Source organism: Haemaphysalis longicornis, unplaced genomic scaffold (assembly GCF_048455015.1).
Source record: "Haemaphysalis longicornis isolate Haplotype H1 unplaced genomic scaffold, Haemaphysalis longicornis Haplotype H1 scaffold_6, whole genome shotgun sequence".
NCBI classification, from domain to species: domain Eukaryota; kingdom Metazoa; phylum Arthropoda; class Arachnida; order Ixodida; family Ixodidae; genus Haemaphysalis; species Haemaphysalis longicornis.
In genome coordinates this window covers 162,876,431-162,896,367 of record NW_027526407.1, presented here as the reverse complement: position 1 = coordinate 162,896,367, position 19,937 = coordinate 162,876,431, and the positions used below count along the sequence as shown (strand labels likewise).

At 42.9% G+C, this 19,937-nt stretch overlaps 1 protein-coding gene across 1 annotated transcript in view; it reads left to right on the top strand.

Annotated features, from left to right (window-relative positions):
* LOC144141239 (cytochrome P450 2H2-like) overlaps positions 1–19,937 on the top strand; it is a 63,614-nt gene that overhangs the window by 23,430 nt on the left and 20,247 nt on the right. The window contains exons 3-4 of the mRNA XM_077672797.1: positions 5,979–6,103; positions 17,403–17,509. Of these exons, the coding sequence (XP_077528923.1) occupies positions 5,979–6,103; positions 17,403–17,509 (232 nt within the window). The remainder of the gene's footprint in view (positions 1–5,978; positions 6,104–17,402; positions 17,510–19,937) is intronic.

Sequence of the window (19,937 nt, the reverse complement as noted above, 5' to 3'; positions counted from 1 at the left end):
AAAAGAAGACAGTCCGCCTGTATTTTTTTATGTTCCCTACCTTCTTTACTACCTTTTTGAAGTTGAAATATTTTAGAGGTCGATGGCGTCTCCAGTAACATTTTGCAGTTTCAGTGCTACTTGTTTGAAACACTTTTCAACCGCCTGCAAACATTTTTAGTGAACATTCCGCGAAGAAGGCCAACAAATCTGTCTTGTTTCTAAGCCTGCACAAGGCTTAGGTCATGTGTCTGCAAACCGCGAATCACAAGGCGTAATATGAATTGGCCAGTCTTAGGTGGCCGCTAACCAACATGCTTCAGAAATACAGCGCCTTCAGAAATGGAGTGTTCTTTTTCTTAATGGTGCCTTTTTGACGATACGACAAATGCTTCCCAGGGACTGAATGGGTGGACAGTAAGTTCCAAGCTGAACTTCGGACCCTTTTCAAGCAAACCTTGAATAGTAGGCGCAAAGACAAACCTTACAGACATGTGACCTCACCACAACAGCATCGGGTGAAGACATTGCCCGGCCGGCTTCGTCGCACAGAAGACCAGTACACCTTCATAAGCTGGGCTGCCTAACGGCTTTATTGACGTAATGTTTCGAATGAGTGCGACTTGCTTTGCCCATGTGCTTCATCTAATGTCACGTTCTGTGAAAAAGCTTTGGAGGCGGTCGAAAAAAATTGAAAGAAATAACACTAAAGCCACAAAAGGTCAACAGAGAGGCTATCAAGCTTTTTACTCATGTCAAGATGGAAAAGTTAAGAAAGGAGGTATACGAGACAAAGAAAGAGAGATTGAACGTCCTGATTGCAGCCCAGTCCCTCAAACGCAATTTCGAGATTAGGGCGTGTGATTTCCTTTCTCGTGCTCCTCCACCTCATCATCATCATCATCATAAGTAGCCTACTCAGGCCTGCTTGAAGGCGAAAGGCTGTCCCATTGACTTCCAAAGGCCCGTCTCCTGCGTGACTCGAGTTCACTCTTGGCCACCAAAATTCCCCATTGCATCCCTCCATCTTGTTATTATCCCTCCTCTTCTCTCTACACCGGTCTCTTGGTATCAACTCCGTTACCCTAACTGCCCCGCCGTTCTGATTTGTTCTTACTGCACGGCCATCCAAACTACATTTCTTTTTTTTTGCTTGATCTTTTCTTTACTTGATTAAGCTTGAGCTTAATCAAGTTGGCTACCCGACCCACAAAGATCTTGTCCCTAACTGTTACTACAAACTACATTTGTAGGATGGCTCATTGGTCCGATATAAGTTGTCTTGCCTTTGTTTAGTAACGCACCAAGGTTAAGTTCCGTATGTCATCACCCCCAGTAGGCACTGGTTGTATATGTTTTTTGAGTGACAGGGGTAGGTTACTTTGCAATTTTTCAGAGTGCTTGCCGAGTGCTCTACAGCTCATACCTATTCTTCGCCGGATTTCCCTCTCGTCGTTGAGGTCCGCACTGGCCATCTGTCAGAGGTAGTTATGTTCTTTAACTTCATCTAGCACTTCGTTTTCGAAGCCGAAAAGGCGCTTAAGGCTTGCTTTTTTCCTACTACTTTGAATTTGTTCATTATTATTTTTCGTCCCTCGAAGGTGCTTTACGGTTGTGGTTCCCCAACAATTTTTTCAGGTGTCCTGTAGTGTCACTCAGCAAGAGTATGTCATTTGCAAATCTCAAATGACTCAAGTATTGTGAGTCAAGAGCCATTAGCTCCAGAGCTATTGTGACAGAAAAGGGAACATGAATTCAAATGTTTAGACAGTACCCGCAAGATTAGCTCTATACGCTCGATATTACAGATCCCTTTGCCGTCACATCATAAGAATGTGCAGTAGGCTTCCTTCGTAGGAAACAAAAAATGCTTATTTTGCATTTTCTATGGCTATAAAAAACTTTTTAAAATCCGTGCCACCTGCCGATACGTCTTTAGCTGTTCCTGAGATTAAAGAAACCGGAGCAGTGTCGTTGAGAGTGCCTAGGAGCTTCTGTTGATTCGTTCTTGCGCCTTTTTTCTCTGTACTTTTCGTGAACATTTTCTGGCTACGAAATTAGGTTATAAGTGCAAACGAACAGAAGCGGTATACGGTGCACAGTGGCTACCGTTTTGTGCGATACGTTTATTTCCCAATTCGAAAGTGCACAAAGCTGTGCTTCAGTGGTCACTGTAGGGGCGATTGTCTTGAGCTAGATTGATTAGTTCTTAAATTGGAGTTCCTAAATGAACCCTGCAAACTTACGAATAGTGTCATGTGATACTTTTAGCTCTTTTAAAGCATGCAGCAGAGGTATTATTTGCACTCTCATGTACACATGCACTACAATGTACTATATTTGTAGTAAAAACGCAAAAACGTTTTCGACATTGAAATAATGTTTTATATTTAAGGACGTATGTGCTGAATGTATTCTGCCCGCCAGAAGCAACTGCTTTTACAATTCGAGAGACCACATTTACAGTTAGTGAACTGTGGGTTAGCATCACTGTGTTTTAGCAATGCATTTAAGAAAAGCTGCCATTATTGAATAAAACAAAGTCTCGGTGGACAAGTTCAATGTTTAAAGGCGGCTGGTTTACGTAATACTCTTGTGAAATTGGTAGCCGACACAAAGTTAAACAAGATGAAAAAAGGAGCTGAGCAGGCGGCACGCATACGTACTATTTAGGGCGGTAAGAATGTGGAAGGAATTCGCCATATTCATAAAAATGGGAAGAATATGAAAAATGTGCAGCCAGGAACGGTGTACCCGAAGTGTTTTGACATCCTAGCGCTGGAAAGCCTTCATGAAAAAATTGTCGACCGGAAACCAAATAGCACGGGCACAACGCGTCAAGCCACAAAATTTGTGAAGTACAATTTGAAATGTTAATAACCGCATACCGCTGGAGAGCAATAAAATATATGTAGGGCAGACCGGACATTGTATATATACTCGCCTAAAAGAATAGAAAATATCTGACACGGCTGACGAAGGGGAAAACTTGCCTGCCCCGTGGCCGAGAGTGTGGTAGCGCTCATCTCCTTGATAAAACTGAGAATATTGGTAGGGGAGCCACAAAGCGTGTAAGGGAGCTCATAGAAGGATATCTAATGCGAAAACACTGTCATACCAAGGGCATGTGTGTGCGCTCACCAATGTTATGAAGTAAAGAGGCCGGTTGGTTGGAAAAGGGCCGCAATTGAAATGATGCCAAAGAAAGCCATCATACTTGATTTCGTGTGAGGCATGCCCGTGTGGTATTCCTTTGAATATTTATTCATGAAACTGTTATATTAAAGTGTTGGTAGTCTGCGATAGTGCGTTGTCCTGCTCTCTCCTCAAGTAGGTCTCCTGAAAGTCGAGTCCAGTCGTATTACTGTAGAATGTATTAACATGTCACCACCGAAGTGTTCTACGAAGCCCTAGGCCTATTAAAAACATGTTGTCCTAGCGAGCGTTCACTGCGTCTGTTCAATAGAGCACGTGACCAGCACTATATTCATTCGCAATAGACGCTAGCGTATTAATACCTATATAAAGTGAAAAATTACCACTCGTGGTCGAATAACTAGTACCTGGCCAAAAGCACGTAGAAAGAATATTCCCATCGTGAATACTACGTTCACCAATCTATCCCACGCAAACACCTCCATACACTGCTATACGTTCGTTCTGGAATTGGGTAGTGATCGCCACGTGTGAGTTTATAAAACTGTCGCTATCAAGCTTCGGAATGGTTGAAGGGTTTATACATAAATAGGCAGAGTTCCAAACCATCTCCATGCGTAAAGAGCTTCGAAACCCGAGCGACTAGGCCGGAGAATTATGTGCTAGCGCTGTAGGGATGCCTTTGCCCCATTCTAGTAGTGGATGTACTGATGCCAACCACAACCCAAATTTTTGAATAGAATCCTAAAAAAAATGCGGGAACAACGTTGTAGTGCAAGTGGCAGACTATAACACTAACAGGAGCGTTAGGTACATAGGCAACGCAGTGTAATGTACGCACACCTTTTCCCTTTGGTCTAGAATTTGTGGGGTGAATACAAGACGTTGAATAACACAATAGACACAAGTATGTGCCTAGGAGAAGCAGGCACAGCACGACTACTAATGTATGCATGCTAAAATCAGTTAGCAATGCTATTTTCAGCGTAATTGTGAATTGTTTACAGGACGAAGGCGCAAAGCTCTGCGATAGCGATGCCTGTTACAGGTATATTATTAAGGTAACTGAATGACGCAGCTTTTGAAAGAATAAAAACGAGCAAAGAAAAATACACTTGAAACTGTACCTGGCCTGTCAGTAACACCTTCATGACAAGGACCGAGCCGAGGCATCCACCTTGACAGCTGCGAGCAAAACTCTGAACAGCTATAGGAAAGACCTATCAGTTTTCACACTAATGAGAATATGCAGCCCAAGGCCACAGTATTGTACGGGTTCGGGAAAAGAGGAACATTTTTTAAACTGAGACGCACACCGGCGTTGCTATGCCAGACATGCTGCACAGGTACTAAAACACGAGGATGGAGAGAGCCTCCAGTGGTTTACACCGCATTTTGTTAATCAAATTTGACAAGAATTTTTCACGTGTGGTACCAAGAACGTAATGAGATAACCTGGTCAAGTTTTCTAGTATCCTAGTCGAGTGAGGCGGATTGATTACCGAAGTTGGACGGCAGCTGGTCAAGTCATGTTAGGCTATAGCTCCTGCGGAATTCTATGTTTGAATGATAGGTAAAAACACCATAGATATAGTTGTCATTTTTCACATTGTTTTAAAAATATGTACGAATATATACATTACAAACCGAGTGATGTGAAACACTCCGGGCCCTTAGGGAAGTACGCATTGCGGATGAAAACCAGGATGAAGCGTAAGAAGGTAATTGGGTTTGAAGTGATAGTCATAACCGTAAAAATTCAATTCGAGTGAGATAAGCTAAAAAACAATTTGGCGTTTGCTGACTTCTAAATATCAGGAGGAAGGTACAAGAGTAATTGCAGGTTTGTGAGCCCTGTCTTTGTGAGTATCTCGGTCAGTTATGCACCCAAAATAGAGACAGACATAAGAAGACTTTTGCGCATTTATTGTCACGACCCAACACGCGCAATCGGTAATATATACAGCGAAGGGAAAGCCGCACACTGCACAACCACAGCTATGGGGTAAGAGTGGGTTCTGCAAGACAGTGGCAAGTGATAAAACACACACCCCTACCTGGCTGAAAAAGGAGGGAAAAATTCGAATAATGTTCATTCACATATTTTAATACGTCTGTTAGAATGCATTAAAAATCACTACAGTCAAATTATACTTGATATTGCACGTATGACACATATGTTATTTCGGGAACTCGGATTATATCTGCATTCGTAGCCGTGCACGCGGCACTATGTCTCAAAATAATGTTTCGAAACTGAAGGATTGAGGCGAAAGAATCTGCTGGTTAATAAGAAACTAATGTGGATTTGTATAGTTTTCTGGTGGAACAGTCGAACAAGAAAATCTTAGTAACCACGAACTTTTTGCGACGAGCTGTAAGGGATTCAGAGATTGAGGAAATATCTTAGAATTCGGCGTTTTTTTAAAATCGATCAAATAAAAATCAAATGACATCGCCTTGTTCAATCTGAATTGTTTTAACAAACTGAGTAAATAGCAATCATAATGGATAATAAATTGGCTATGAGCGTTGTTTCTTGGCGACAAGCGCCAACTGATGATGATAGTATTTATATGGCGACCTACATGAATTCCCGTTACCCCTACGTATTCCAGCTGTTCCACATACTCCATTTTTGCCCATTCTGGCAATGCCATCTAATGTGACATGAACGACATATAAAAACCACAGGAAAAATTAGCGCGATCCTCCGTGAAGAAGCGTTAAGCTTTTAAACGTTACACCAATTTTCATGGGTAGTAGACTTGTCTTTTGCAGTTCTCCGTGCCGTCTTGTTGGTGGCTTAAGAAAATACTCATACATCTGCCTATTTTTTGCAGGCTGCACATGGGAGTCAAGGACGTCATAATACTGAATGATCTTGAAGCTATCAAAGATATTTTGACTAGAAAGGAAATGTTGTATCGCTCTGAAAATGCACTGGTCAATCAGACGAGGTTTAAAGGTGAGTTTTACATTACAGTGAAACAACTTTATCTTTAAAGTCTCCACCCTGCCAAAACCATTTTTGTTCTTTTTGTGGTCCCCGAATGGTCCAGAATGCTCAGGGTACCAGCGGACATACTTCAGTTAATTTCTCGCACATCTCTCACAAAGTATTTGAATCACTACCTTGAAAACAATAGCAACTTTATAAAATTGTGTCAGGTATTTAGGCCAAGTATAACTGAATAAACTCTGTAGTCGTTCAAGCTGATGTTTTCGTCACCCTATTTTTATTCTCTGCAACTCCACAAATAGTAAAATATATGGTTACGAAACAAAGGATGCCTAACAAAAGCTAGAGCACTGTTCATCTCACAGAACGCGAACGGCTACACTCATGCAGATATAAAACCAGTTGTCAAGAACGTTGTTCAGAGGGTGAAGAGGATTGCCGGTACTGGGGGGCGGAACGAGACCACTTTGAGTCAGTCAACAGTGCCAATACATTGAGGCAACAATTAGGTCCAAAATAGCTCTAAAATTTCGGGCTCACGTAGACAAACGATGGCTACTGGTCGCTGTAGCTGATGCACTGTGGCGCTGAGCTTGCCGTGGGCCCAGTATTGGCCTATTGTTGCAGCGTCCCTCTCGGTCGTACTAACACAGGTCACGCAACAAAGCTGTCATGGGGACGGTGTCTCAAAGTCGCTACTCTTGTCATCTATGAAGAAGATGCGGCTGTAATTGGAAGTTCTCTTAATGTCTACATCCAGCCCAGAGCTCCCCGATCATACTCGTTTTTCCAGCGTCTCACGTGCTTACGTAAAAAACCACTTTTGCGACCTAGACACCACAGTGGTCCAAAAAGAGGTACCAAATGTATTGACGCACAAAGCTAGTGGTAGAGAAATAATTAGCCGTGCAGCAGTCGGTCAAAATATTGCAGGTGACTCTCAGCATTTGTAAGATAAGTTGTCTACGCCTAACTGATGAGGTCTACGTTCAAACAAAACGCACTCCAGAATGCCAAATTTACGCAGTTGGTCTCACAAGACGATGAGTATAAATAGCAAAGGTACAACAAGCGCCGTAACAAAAATTTAACATCCTTCTGTCTAAGGACGACAATAATTGAAGCACGAAGCTTTTTTTCGTGCCAAAATAAAATCAGAAAGTGGCAAATTTCATGCAGGTGCAATGAAATTCAAAGCTTCAATGACGAAACTGCAAACCACAAGCCTCGTGACAGTCAGAGTCGAATCTAAGATTAAAGCAAACGAATTACTAATTCGAAATCAAAGCACTCACCCCCCCAAACCGTCGGCGTCGTTCAAAGCAAAGGTTTAAAACTCGCTTTTCATTCGAAATGCTTGGACTGCGTCGTAATGGTGAAATTAAATAGGGGTTGCGTCACATAGCCTACTCGCTGGCTGCACACCACGGGGGACCCAGTTTTGATTGCGATGGCGGGAACCGTTTTTGAATGTCATCAATATCATCACCCAGTGCACTCCCAATGTGTGAAGCGAAGTTTCCTGGGGTGCGTTTTAGTTAGCGACATCGCCATCAGTAAGATCGAGGAACCTTTATTTAAAAAAATTTAGTGTTCGGAAACAAAAATTGGTTCCCGGCTTTATGAAGCCGACGTGTATCCAATGGCGCAATTCTGACACGATCAAAGCTGTTTTTATTTTCGACTTTGACAATGCGTCCGGTTGTACGAAACGTAGATGCTCATTTTAACAAACCTAAAATTATAAACAGACCTTTGATTTTGCCGTTAGCTGTCCCCGTAAGCGAAGCGTCGCTTGGTTGGTTGTGCCGCTTAGGAGGGATGTTTGTCGTTACACACTCACCAGTATGTCCAGTCTCACCAGTTTCTCGGAGTGACGTTTGACCGCCCAATGTCATGGGCCCAACATATTCGGCGACTGAAGGAGCTGCTTCTGCGTTTTGTGCACATTCTGCGTATGCTCGGTGGAAAACCATGGGGCTGCCCTGTATCCTTCCTTTTTTGCCTATACAAAGCCCATTTTCTCGGCCTCTTGCGTTTAGGCCTGCCAGCCCTACATAAACTATCGCCTACAAGACTGAAGGTCATAGAATCAGTTCTGGCAAAAGAAGTGCGCACCTGCCTGGGTATGCCTAAATGCACATCGACGGTTGGAACTCTGTGCGAAGCTCGGTGCTTTTCCGCCACAGTGTACACGCAAGAGGTCATTCGAACGTCTTTGCGCCATTTGACCCGATCTCACACACATCCTTTGGCAGACATCTCAGCACAGCATTTTAGACGCCTGCTTTCTGAGAATTTTCAGAGACCTTAAAAGTCGATAGTAGCACCGTTGATACTGGCGCCACCGAAATTTTGCACAACAATACCCTGAATCAGCAAAAAGTCCGCCATGCCCGCGGCCGCGCTCAAGTTCTTCACACTCGAGTATATCTCCAGTACCTACACATGCTACACACATGTTTATGCGGATGGCTTGGTTCGCCCGGGCTCATCCGCCATCGCTGTGTGGATCCCAGCTACCCGGTGCACTATCCAAGAAAAACGTAGCCACGAAACATCATCGGCTGCTACCGAACTGGAAGCTGTAAGGGCTGCACTTCACAATATCGGCGGACATCATGCCCAGCAATGGGTAATATTGCTCGACTCTCGCACCGTCTTACAATCCCTCCGAAATTTTCACAACCACAGTCAGCTTGTAGTTGAAATTGGCGAACTTCACTCAGTGGCAGCCCGCGAAGGTCATGATATCTATCTTGAGTGGCTGCCTGGTCACTTGGCAAAACAAGGCAATATTAGATATGATGCAGCCACCAGCGCAGGCCACTTTATTAGCAGTACGACCCAGCTTCCTTTCTTCCGAGAGGACAGAAACGCCCTTATCCTCACGAACGGATGGACTCCACAAATGTCGAAGTGGCAGGCACCTCACAGCAGGTATCTACTACAGCAGGCTATTGACCCGCACTGCAACTTCCGTTTTCCACATGGCATCAACAAGCGGTGTGAAGGAGAGTTACACCGACTAGGTCTAAATGTAGCATTAATCGGAGTTTTAAGTTCAATATAAGTTGGGACGACTCTGCTCTGTGCCGGACTGGCGCTGTGCGTGAGACTGTAGATCACTTGCTGTGCGTCTGCCCTCGATTCGCTGCTGCTAGGAAAACTGCAGCGGCCTCCCTCTCTCGTGCACCCCATGGAAGCAGTCTGGAACTTCGTCATTTTCTTGGGCCCTGGGCCAGTACTGCTTACAGTACCTTAGGTACAAAACTTCTACTCCAGTTCCTACGAGACGCTGAACTAGACAAATTTCTCTAGATCGCAGACAGAGCAATTGTGTAGAGATATCTATTGTTTCGCACTGTGGCGTTCATCTATTTACTTTGCTTGTGTTGGTGTCACTGGCGTTCATCAATTTATTTTTCTTGGGTTGGTGTTGTTACTCCTTTTTTTGGCGTCGTTTACTTTTCAATGTTTTTCAGTGTTTACATTACGATTCTCTTTTCAATTGTATTTTTATGTTCGGACTCTACTAGCAGCATTCTCTTGTTTTTACTTTCCTTTTTTTCCACGTTTTTTCTTTGTCTTCTTCCTGCTGTAACCCTAATGTCTAATATTCCCTAATCATCAACGTAGTCACCCAGCATTTGGTGTAGCAAGCATTGCCCGTAGCAGGGCACCTCACCAGTTCACATTACAGAGCCTTTTCTCTGTTTTTCTCGGATGCGGTTTAACCATACATAACAAGTCCCCCTAATAATTGTGATGCTTTCCTTCCCACCTAATTTCGTCAATGGTAACAAATTTTCAAGGCTTGCACTTCAATAGAAACCTCGCTGACGACATTTCTTGCCAGCTGAAACAGTGACACGTCCGTCACTGTCAACAAAATCACCTAGCAAAATTGCACTAGATTGGTTGATAAAATAAACAAGTTTGCGAACCAGCGCTTGAATCTACAGGGATCATCTACTTCACGGTACAGATAACGTATAAAACCCCGCTTTTGTGAAAGAAATGGGGATAACACAGATTTTTTTTAAATATCCCACGCTCCTCGGCATGACAACGACGATATTTGAACCTAAAGCTGTTTCATGATACATTCGTTGATTGTACTCGGCGTTTGGACATTGATACGCTCAACTTTGACTTTACTTTCGGCGCACTTTGTAGTTTTGAATTCAGCGGCTTTGATTTTCTCCCTGCGGTGAATCATTTCGAACAAACAAAACTTCACATACAACAACTGCCCGCTTTACACGGGGGGTGTAAAATTCTTCTGTGTAATTTTCACGTCCCTGCGTCCCCCTCCAAAATCAATCTGCTGCAACCGCTTCAGGATTGCGCATTCTATAGACGTAGGCATTATAACGCCGCAGACCCGCTTGCGATGGCGACCACTGAGACGGTTTTTTCTTGGTGTACTTGATCTTCTTTAACCATTAGGATGAGACAACGTTGCAATTTACCAGTGAGAAATCGAAACCTTGGTTTATTAACTGAATTTTGCATAATGCCCATAGTGTGCATTGCCGCCGAGTGCAAATAGACCGAAATGCGGCGTGATTGCCCGCAAATCAGACAATTGCAGAATCAATGACGTCGGGTACGCTTAGCTGTGTATCCCTAAATTACTCCATTGTAGGCCTTTATGCATAAACTCTCCGTTTTATATTGCAGTATAGAGGGAGTCCTTGGCCATCCTTTCTCTAAACCACAATACCCTGAAGCCACCTCTTAGAGCGTCACCTCATCCGCGGCTTATAATGTCGCCCTCCATTTCCTCACCATGCACCCTTTTCTTCTAAGCGTATGGCTGAACCATCTGAGCACTTGCCTACATGTGGTGAAATTTTGATTTTGAAATATTCACCACCGCGTCATCCCCCCGGAAGTCGTATTTAGCCATTTACCTAATAGTGTTATAGGTAATTATAATTGTTGCCGGGAGGAAACCTTGAGCGGATATTTACGCCAGTAACGCGAGAAGCTGTGAACATCGTCCACTTTCATATTGCTCAAAAACAGCTTTTGCACAGGTCTGTGAATTTGTCCTTCGGTATCAATGAAGGCGACAGTGAATGCAACGTCTTGTACCGCCCGTCCAGCAAATGCAGAAAGCGACGCTAGACGATGGAATTAAGAATAACAAAATGATCAACGACAATACAAGCTATCCGCCTCAATCCTTCCTGTCTCACTGTGGACTATCGGCCTTTCATCTGTTTCGTGTTTCGCGTTTGCTCCGTTACGGCAACTGCGACAGTGACGTGTTTCATGCATCGACAGTGAAATAAAAGCTTGGTTTACAGCAACTATCTTGTTTTATGGTAGGAGCACATGATAGTGTGCTGTTTAGCCAACCCACCTAAATTCCTTGCAGAAGGTGGTGAGCAAAATGGCAATTTCCATTTCCGGGTATTCCAACCAAAGTACAAGCGAAATAATTCGCCTGCCACTTTCAATTCTTTAGTAAGAGCGAATAAACCTTTGTGACCAGAAAATGTCACGAAAATGCAGAATCGCACCACCAAAAGTTACATTTCGGTTCATCGCGAAGGGGAGTTTAGAAGAGTCATTTGGGGAAGTAGAGGAGTACACCTGCGTGAGGAAGCCCTGAATTTTTTTAAATATGCTGAGGACAATCTTACTGAGTCTGTCGCGTGGGGATTTGCACGAATACCTTCGACAACAGTACTTCATAACAGAATAGGCCACGTAACAATAATAGCTGATAAATTCAAGATAATATTCAGCCATGTGCTCTTATTTGTTTATTTATTTTTATTTATATATTTATTTATTTATGTTTGTATTTTTTTTATTTATTTATTTACCTATATATTTATTTAAAGATACCTTACACGCCCTTATCGAGGGCATTGAGAAAGGGAGGCTAACAAAGGCATGAGTACATGTTTAACAAATACCACAAGTAAATGCGTAAAAGGAGCCAGGATGTAAGCCCGAAACATAACATTCAAACTGGAACTAAATATGTAAAAATGAAACATGACATATAATCACCAAACTACATAACCGTCAGCTCACGGCACATAGCATTAGAAAAACTATACAATATCTGTAACTGGTATTAACAAAGATTGTAGCATAACAAACAGTCAACGTCATAACAGCGCTTACAGAAAATCTGAACAGTTTCTTCAGATATGGTTTTAAAAACAAAAATGAAGCAAAAAAGATCAGTGGGCACAGTTATTTACAAAAGAACTTTTGCAGAGCACAGAAAAAGCCATATCCAATCGAGAACAAAGTGCTGAAACGTTGTTATCAAGTGATGTGCAAGAGGAATTTTTTGCGGTAGGAACCTGGGTTGGGGTCTGATACCAAGTTATCGGGAAGATTATTCCACAACGTGATGGTTCGAGGCAATGCGGATGCGTTAAATGTGTTTCTTTTACCATACACGCGCTGAAAGCTAAGCTGGTTGTCTATTCTAGTTGATAAGTAGGAAGGTCGTTCGATAGGAAGTCTGGTCATTTTTGTACTATTTACGTAATTATGAAAGAGTCATAAATGAGAAATAGTACGGCGACTGGCTAATAATTGAAGGGAATAATCCTTTTTAGGTTGAGTTACACTGCAGCAGAAATCATAGTTACGAGAAATATAATTGACTGCTCTAATTTGGACTGCCTCGATCATGTCAGTTAAGTAGTTTTGGTGGGGGGACCAGATTGGTGAGGCACATTCGAGTTGAGGTCGAACAAAAGTTTCGTAAACCAATTTCCGGATGGTAGCGGGAGAAGGATGTAGGTAACGACGTAGGTAGCACAGAAATGTCGTGGCAATCACACAGATAGAATGATAATAAAACACTACACCTTCGAGATTCTTACAACCACGCTCAAAAAAATGTCAGTGGTTACCAATGGGTTACCCTAATTTCGCAGAAGAACCATGATTTGCGCTTCCTTCTGCAAACATTTTGAAATTTTAGAAATTGCTGCGCTACTGATATAAAATCAGCCCGTTTTTTCTGTGATGATGTACGTGGTGGGAACTTCATGCCTCATTGAGCATGTTGCTGGGGAATTTAGTTTGGCTTAAAGAGCTTGCAAAAAAACATTCATTGGTGTACTACTCAGACATACGAAAACACTAGCAGAAATTTGGGAATGATCTCTTTAAGAGATATTCTAGGCGAAAAAAATGATCGCGCAGTCGACTAAGTCACTGCTGACGAGAGGTAGACGGTGCGTTTAATGATATTGTTTATAACCGACGCAAAAAAAAAATAGAAAAATAACCACAGATGTATGGACAACAAAAATATTGCGAAAGAATGCACTCGAGAAACTTGAGAAAGAACTGTTTGACGGGGAGAAAAATAACTTTTATTGACGTTCTCAAGAACTACGGAGTGCCACCCCCCTGCTGGAGGATTCCAAACCAGTTTCGGGCCGCTGCCACGTAGGAAGAGGAAGTCATTGGATCTCCCGCCTACAGTAGCCCATCGGAAGAGGCAGGGGCGGGCAGGAGAAGGTCACTGTATTTAGCGCTTTCTCACAATGCACTTTTTTTTAATGCAGCGCCGCGTAACGCAGCGCATTGCCAGAGCATATGAGCTAAAAATTATTATTCCTGGACAGTGCACATAAATGTTGGGCGCAGTGCCTGAACCTGCCCCATGAAAGGAAGGATGGCGTATGAAACATTCTCAAGTCGAGAAATTGATACCGAGTAAGATGCGCTTGAGGAGCTGGGTGAAACCACCCTGGGAGATGTTAGTCAGCAGCAACTTCGTAAACCGTGAGAAGACAATTTGTAATCTTCTCGGCATCCCCGCCAGCGAATCCGCCGCTACCGCCACACAAACATGATCTTGCGTATGGTCATTGGCTAACTCGTTGTCTTTGAGGACGTAAGGATCGATATGGTCATGCACCGTTTTATGGTGTGATATTCACTGGCCCCCTCAAAACCGAAGAAAGCCGCAGCATCCAGCGAGATTTATCTCAATCCAAATGGCCGAACCGCCACTCACGGGACCTTTAGAGGGAATCACCTGTTCACCTTCCTACGGGAGGTATGACTTCAAGGCCCACGTACCTAATAGCCAAGGAGCACCAATACGAAAAGCTTTAAAAATACATTGTCAACGATCAGAACGGCCTATTTGGCTCATTTTATGGATGTCTCTTCTGTACTGAAATAATAAAGTGAAACTCTTGCTTGGTAGCTGCTAGCGCAATCTAGTAAAAACTCGACAAACAAAAATTGGGTTTTTTGTTTATTTTTAAAGCAGTAAAGAATGAATATATTTCTGAAAGAAGCAAACGAGGCCGTTACAAACATTTTTGTGATTTTTTTAAACTTTCCGTATCGTAGTTGTCGCATTTAAAGCCCGTTGGTCAATATTTAAAAGTCCCTAAGGAATGTGATCGGGTGAGTTTACCTTAACGTATTCGACCGTAATGGGTCCTTTCTGGCCAATGCGATGGGTAACTGCTCGGCCACCCCCGAGTAGGCCTTGCTGACCAAGGTGGAGTCAGGAATCTGCTCAGCGGGCGCATGGAGACCGCCTCAAAACAATGCGAGTGGTTGAAATGAGCCACGCCCAATAAAATGGCGAGTCATGGACTACCCGCGACCGAGTACAAATAAATTATTGGCCCCGAGCCTTCTGCATTGTGGATGGACATTCAGTGATCTTTTTAATACTTCCAAAGGCCTTTGTCCGGCAGTAGGGCAAATGTGATCGCTGAAGGTGATGATAATGGGTAATGGGGAAATAACAATAAAAAGATGTGGGTGATAATAATTATTTTTTATCTGACGAGAATTGCGATTATGGCGCTAAATGACTCAATATTTTTGCATCGTTCCCCACAAAACACTTCACGAACGGACTAGGATGTCCACCCTTGCCTGTCTTCTTTAACACCCTCTTTATGCTCACCCAATTTTCAGAAATTTGTGCGTACTCTCTCTCTCTCTCTCTTTCTGGAAATGTGAGAGTTTCTGCGAGCGCCCGGTATGCAGATTTGTGCATGTCTAAATATTGTACAACACTCTCCGGCTAATTCGGAACTTTCCTTCGGAATGGGCTTTTAAAACGAAGACTGGAGAAGTGAAAAGGGATTTTTTACCTTCCTAACGAAATTAAGCATTCTGTGATTAATACTTCTGGTTATCTTCTTATATCATTCTGAAGGACTAATTACTAACAAAAATCACCAGAAATAACTACGGCAAAGAGTTATGGGATACTACGGAGCGACAAATATGGAAAACGATTCCAATAAAAAATAAAGTATTTATAATTTCGTGTTTACTGTAAAACGATTTTTCTGTGTAAACTACTTTAAAAATTGACTGCTCTTTTCCTTTGGACATCTGCGAAAGATCATGAAAAGTATTTCCCTTCATTGCGAGTACGGCTTGCAATTCAGTGCTGTGGTTTTGTGTATAGGTAGCCAGTGCACGATTTGTATACTCATACAGACATTATGCCTGTGTGTACAGAGGCACTAGCATATTCACGTGCACTTTCATTTGTACATGGTAAATTTATTCAGTATGCGATGTATATGGTCATACAAAGGATATGCGTGCGTGTACACTGATACAAGCAAATACATGCGAAACTTCATGTGTACATGTGTAAATTAATGCGTATGTGTGAATACAAAGATGTGTGTATTGTGTAAATATATGTCTGCAAAATGCAATTGTGTGTGCAAGTGTATCTGTACATATCCGCAGATTTGTATTTGTTTTAAATGTACTCGGGTAAAGCTAAAGTTTAAATTTTTTGCTGCCAATGTATTTGATTTAGGCCTCTACTAGCTTCAGCTATTGCCCCAATACTGTCTTGCCTATTTGAATTTAACTTTTCAACAAAATAATCAAACTCATTTCAAAGTAAATAAAAAGTAATGAAGAGAAATACCCGTTTTCAGAACCTAATGCACAATTTTTAAGTTCACTGGTAGCGCACTGCGCTGTGGGATTCTCTAGTGGGATTCTCTAGTGGGACACTCTAGTGGGATTCTGTTAAACCATTGTTCGAAGTTTAGGACCAGTGGTAATGTCTCGGTTTAGGGGACAAAAGAAGTGGTGTAAAGCCACTTTTTGCATTGTAGACTGCTATATACAAGCATAGATTCTAGCATAGGGTCTACATAGGGTCTACAGCTAAGCATAGGGTCTACAGCTACGATCATCCTCCATAGGGAGAGCAGCAAAATACTTATAAGAAAGGGTGTCAGACAAGGAGACACAATCTCTCCAATGCTATTCACAGCATGTTTACAAGAAGTATTCAGAAGGTTGGATTGGGAACAGGTGGGAGTAAGGGTTAATGGAGAATACCTCAGTAACCTCAGATTTGCTGATGACGTTGCCTTGCTAAGTAACTCGGGGATCGAATTGCAAAGCATGCTTTCCGCACTGGGCGAACAGAGTAGAACCGTGGGCCTGAAAATTAATATGCAGAAAACTAAAGTAATGATCAATAACCTCGGGACAGCACAGCGGTTTGAGACAGGTGGCGAAGCAGTGGTAGTGGTAAGCGAATATATCTACTTAGGCCAAGTTGTAACCCCAGGTCCCAACCATGAGGCAGAGATAATTAGAAGGATCAGAATGGGGTGGGGTGCATATGGCAGACATTCTCAGATAATGAATAGCAGCCTACCATTGTCGCTGAAAAAGAAAGTGTATGACAGCTGCATCTCACCGGTACTCACCTACGGGGCAGAAACTTGGAGGCTCACTAAGAGGGTTCAACTTAAATTGAGGACGACTCAGCGGGCAATGGAGCGGAAAATGATAGGTGTAACATTAAGGGACAAGAAGAGAGCGGAGTGGGTCAGGGAGCAAACTGGTGTAAAGACATATTAGTAGAAATTAAGAAGAAGAAATGGACGTGGGCAGGGCATGTAATGCGAAGGCAAGATAACCGCTGGTCATTAAGGGTAACAGAGTGGATCCCTAGAGAAGGCAAGCGTTGCAGGGGGCGGCAGAAAGTTAGATGGGCAGATGAGATCAAGAAGTATGCGGGGATAAATTGGTCACAGTTGGCACAGGACCGAGGCAATTGGAGAATAATGGGAGAGGCCTTTGCCCTGCAGTGGGCGTAGATAGGCTGGTGATGATGATGATGATATACAAGCAACAGCCACATAACACAAAGAGAAAAAATCAGTTTTCATCCTTCTTTAGAGTTCTACATTAGCAAGAATTATGCGACAGTATTGTGGACACAATTCATTGATTAGTCTTTTCTGTTGATTCAATGTTGATTTATAAGAAAAAACATTCTGGCTTCCAGGTATTTCGACGCTAAACGGCAAAGCATGGCGGGAGAATAGAGGCTTCTGCCTCCAAGTACTTCGTGATCTCGGCTACGGAAAGAAGCCGATGGAAGAGCACATGAGGGTGAGTGCAGTGCTGGGTTTCATTTTCACGCTGGAGCCTCGCATTGTGGCATGAAGGAAATGTTCTACGAAATATTATCTCGCAAAATTTGTTGGGTAGCATTTTTATAGCTGAGGCTAGGCTAAGATATATTATTATTTTCAGCCAAAGAAAATCGAACAAAAAAGTTTGCAGAGACATCTACGTTTGTATTCTAAGATGTAAGACGCGATAGCGATATTTGACTCCAACGAAGCGTTTCTGTACCCAGCTAGTGCATTTTCAATCTATGCTTCACGAGCTCGAAATGTGTTTGAAAAGAGAAAGACTAACAAACAGGGTTTTTACTCGCGGTGTCCAACGAGAGACACAGGCGCTCTGCGCTTTTGTGGTTAAAACTTGGGCGGGAAAGGTTGCAAATGCGATGTGTTGGCAAGTTTGAGCGAGGAGGATTCAGTATGAGTGTATCAAAATGTTTATTTCGTGATGTCTAGGCCGGGCTGAGTAATTTTACTTTTGCAAAGTGAAAGAGAGAGAGAGAGAGATCTTTGTTCAGAAAAAAAAAATATGTGTGTTTTACGAAAAAGGGGTTGGTATACGAAAGATATGGCAGAGCTCAAAGATGGAATCTCAGTTTACGGAAACAGCTGCAGCAGCCCCTTTTCTCATCCTCTCAACTAGCTCGTGCTGATCTTGAGGTAATCTGCTTTCCATGCTTCGAAGAAGAGGAAGCCGTTATGTTTTTGCGGTTCTTCCCCGCAATATTTATTATTTTGTGACGCGTCTAGTTTGCATGAAAGAGGGTAGATGTCTCTCCTATTTTAGCAAAGTTCTAAGCTAATGTCTGACCTTGTCAAGGAACACCTTAACGCACATAAATTTTCAGATAACTTTGGTTTTTCGTCGACACAGCCTGTGATTCTTCGGCATTGACACTTCGTTGTAGCGTGGGAAAGATTGTGTTCCTTGGCATAGGATGTGAATTGGTTCCTAAACTTTTCCGATGAAGGAAGTATGATAGTCGTGCTCACAAAGAGCCGGGTATGTGAGTTCATGTATATCATGCATATTGCGTCGTTCGCTTTCAGACCATTGGTTCCGTCTCTCTAGGTTACGTTGTTAACTGTATGCGTTAAGGATGAGAATGTCGTTCCGAGGCGCTGGGTGTTGTGCCTCTACAAAGCTGTATAATGGACTTTGTGACTTTGTAGTGTTGTTATGCTTTTATTTGATACAACCGCTTTAGGGATTGCCAAGAGCATGGCTCCAACTTCCATTTCTTTGCCCATGTATGTTTGAAGGTCATGCTATCACAATTATTGCCACAGTAGTTACCTACGACTATTGGGGACTCGGGCATTTGTACATCCAACAGTCGGTGTATACTGTGGCCTCATGATACTGAAAAGTTCCCCTAATGAACTTGAGTCTGCCATACCGTTCTTTCTTGTGGGGGACTGTCTCCATATTTTTGGTAGAGGAGAGTTTTTATGCGGGCTCGCTGCATGGGTGCCATGTATACGATTGCGTGCAGTGGCTTCCTTTCAAAGGGGTGGGGGCGCGAGTCTTTTTTTTCTGTTTGGGGGTGCCTGTATCTTTTCTAAGGGGCTAGGATGGCCCCTCCTGATTTTGTTTTTTATCCGCTTTCTTGGGGCTAGCGGAGTACATTGTTTCTTTGATTTCTTGAAATGCTTCAGGAAGACACAATTTAAGGACCTATTCATCGTCATTATCACCAACATCCTATTTAGGACGCATGCCGCGTGAAGGCCCCTGCTATTCACCTGCATCCGCTGTTGTCCGGTGCTTCGCGAGTCCATTCTTTGCTCCTAATACTGTTATTTAATTCCTCCATCTATTCCTTCCTTCCATTCATTCATTCCTCCCATCTATGCATGTTCATTCTTTTATCTTAGTGGTCCACGCTTTGTTATTTCTTATTATGGTCAAAATTGAGAGGTTCAGAACCGCCTTATATGCTGTCCCAATAAAGTTGTTTCTTTCCCTTTCTTCGGTGCTGGTGAATTTATGGCACGGAAGGCTCTGCCGTATTCTGGCTAATATGAGTGGTTGCATGAGTCGTATCGTTTCTTTTTTTGTTGCCCTTTCGTGGTTGGACGTTTTTCTTGTAGGCAATATTTGGCTAAATAATTTTGTGGTAATTGTGAGCTGGGAACTACCCGTTTCTCTTAAACCCCACCGAGCAATACCACTTACTCGGCTGTTCTTTGGGAGGGTATTCGTAACCATTTTGAGAGTTATTTTTATCTTGGCCGCGCGACGCCCTGTGTCGTTCACCAAACCAAGCTTTCAAGGGACACAACCGTTGGAATATTGAAAAGTATTTTGTTAACCTATGTGATTACACGCTGTATAAAGGGCTTTATTGTAGCCATTTTCCGCCCACAATCTACGCCTTAGTTGATTTCTGAGAGACCGGCGTGAATCT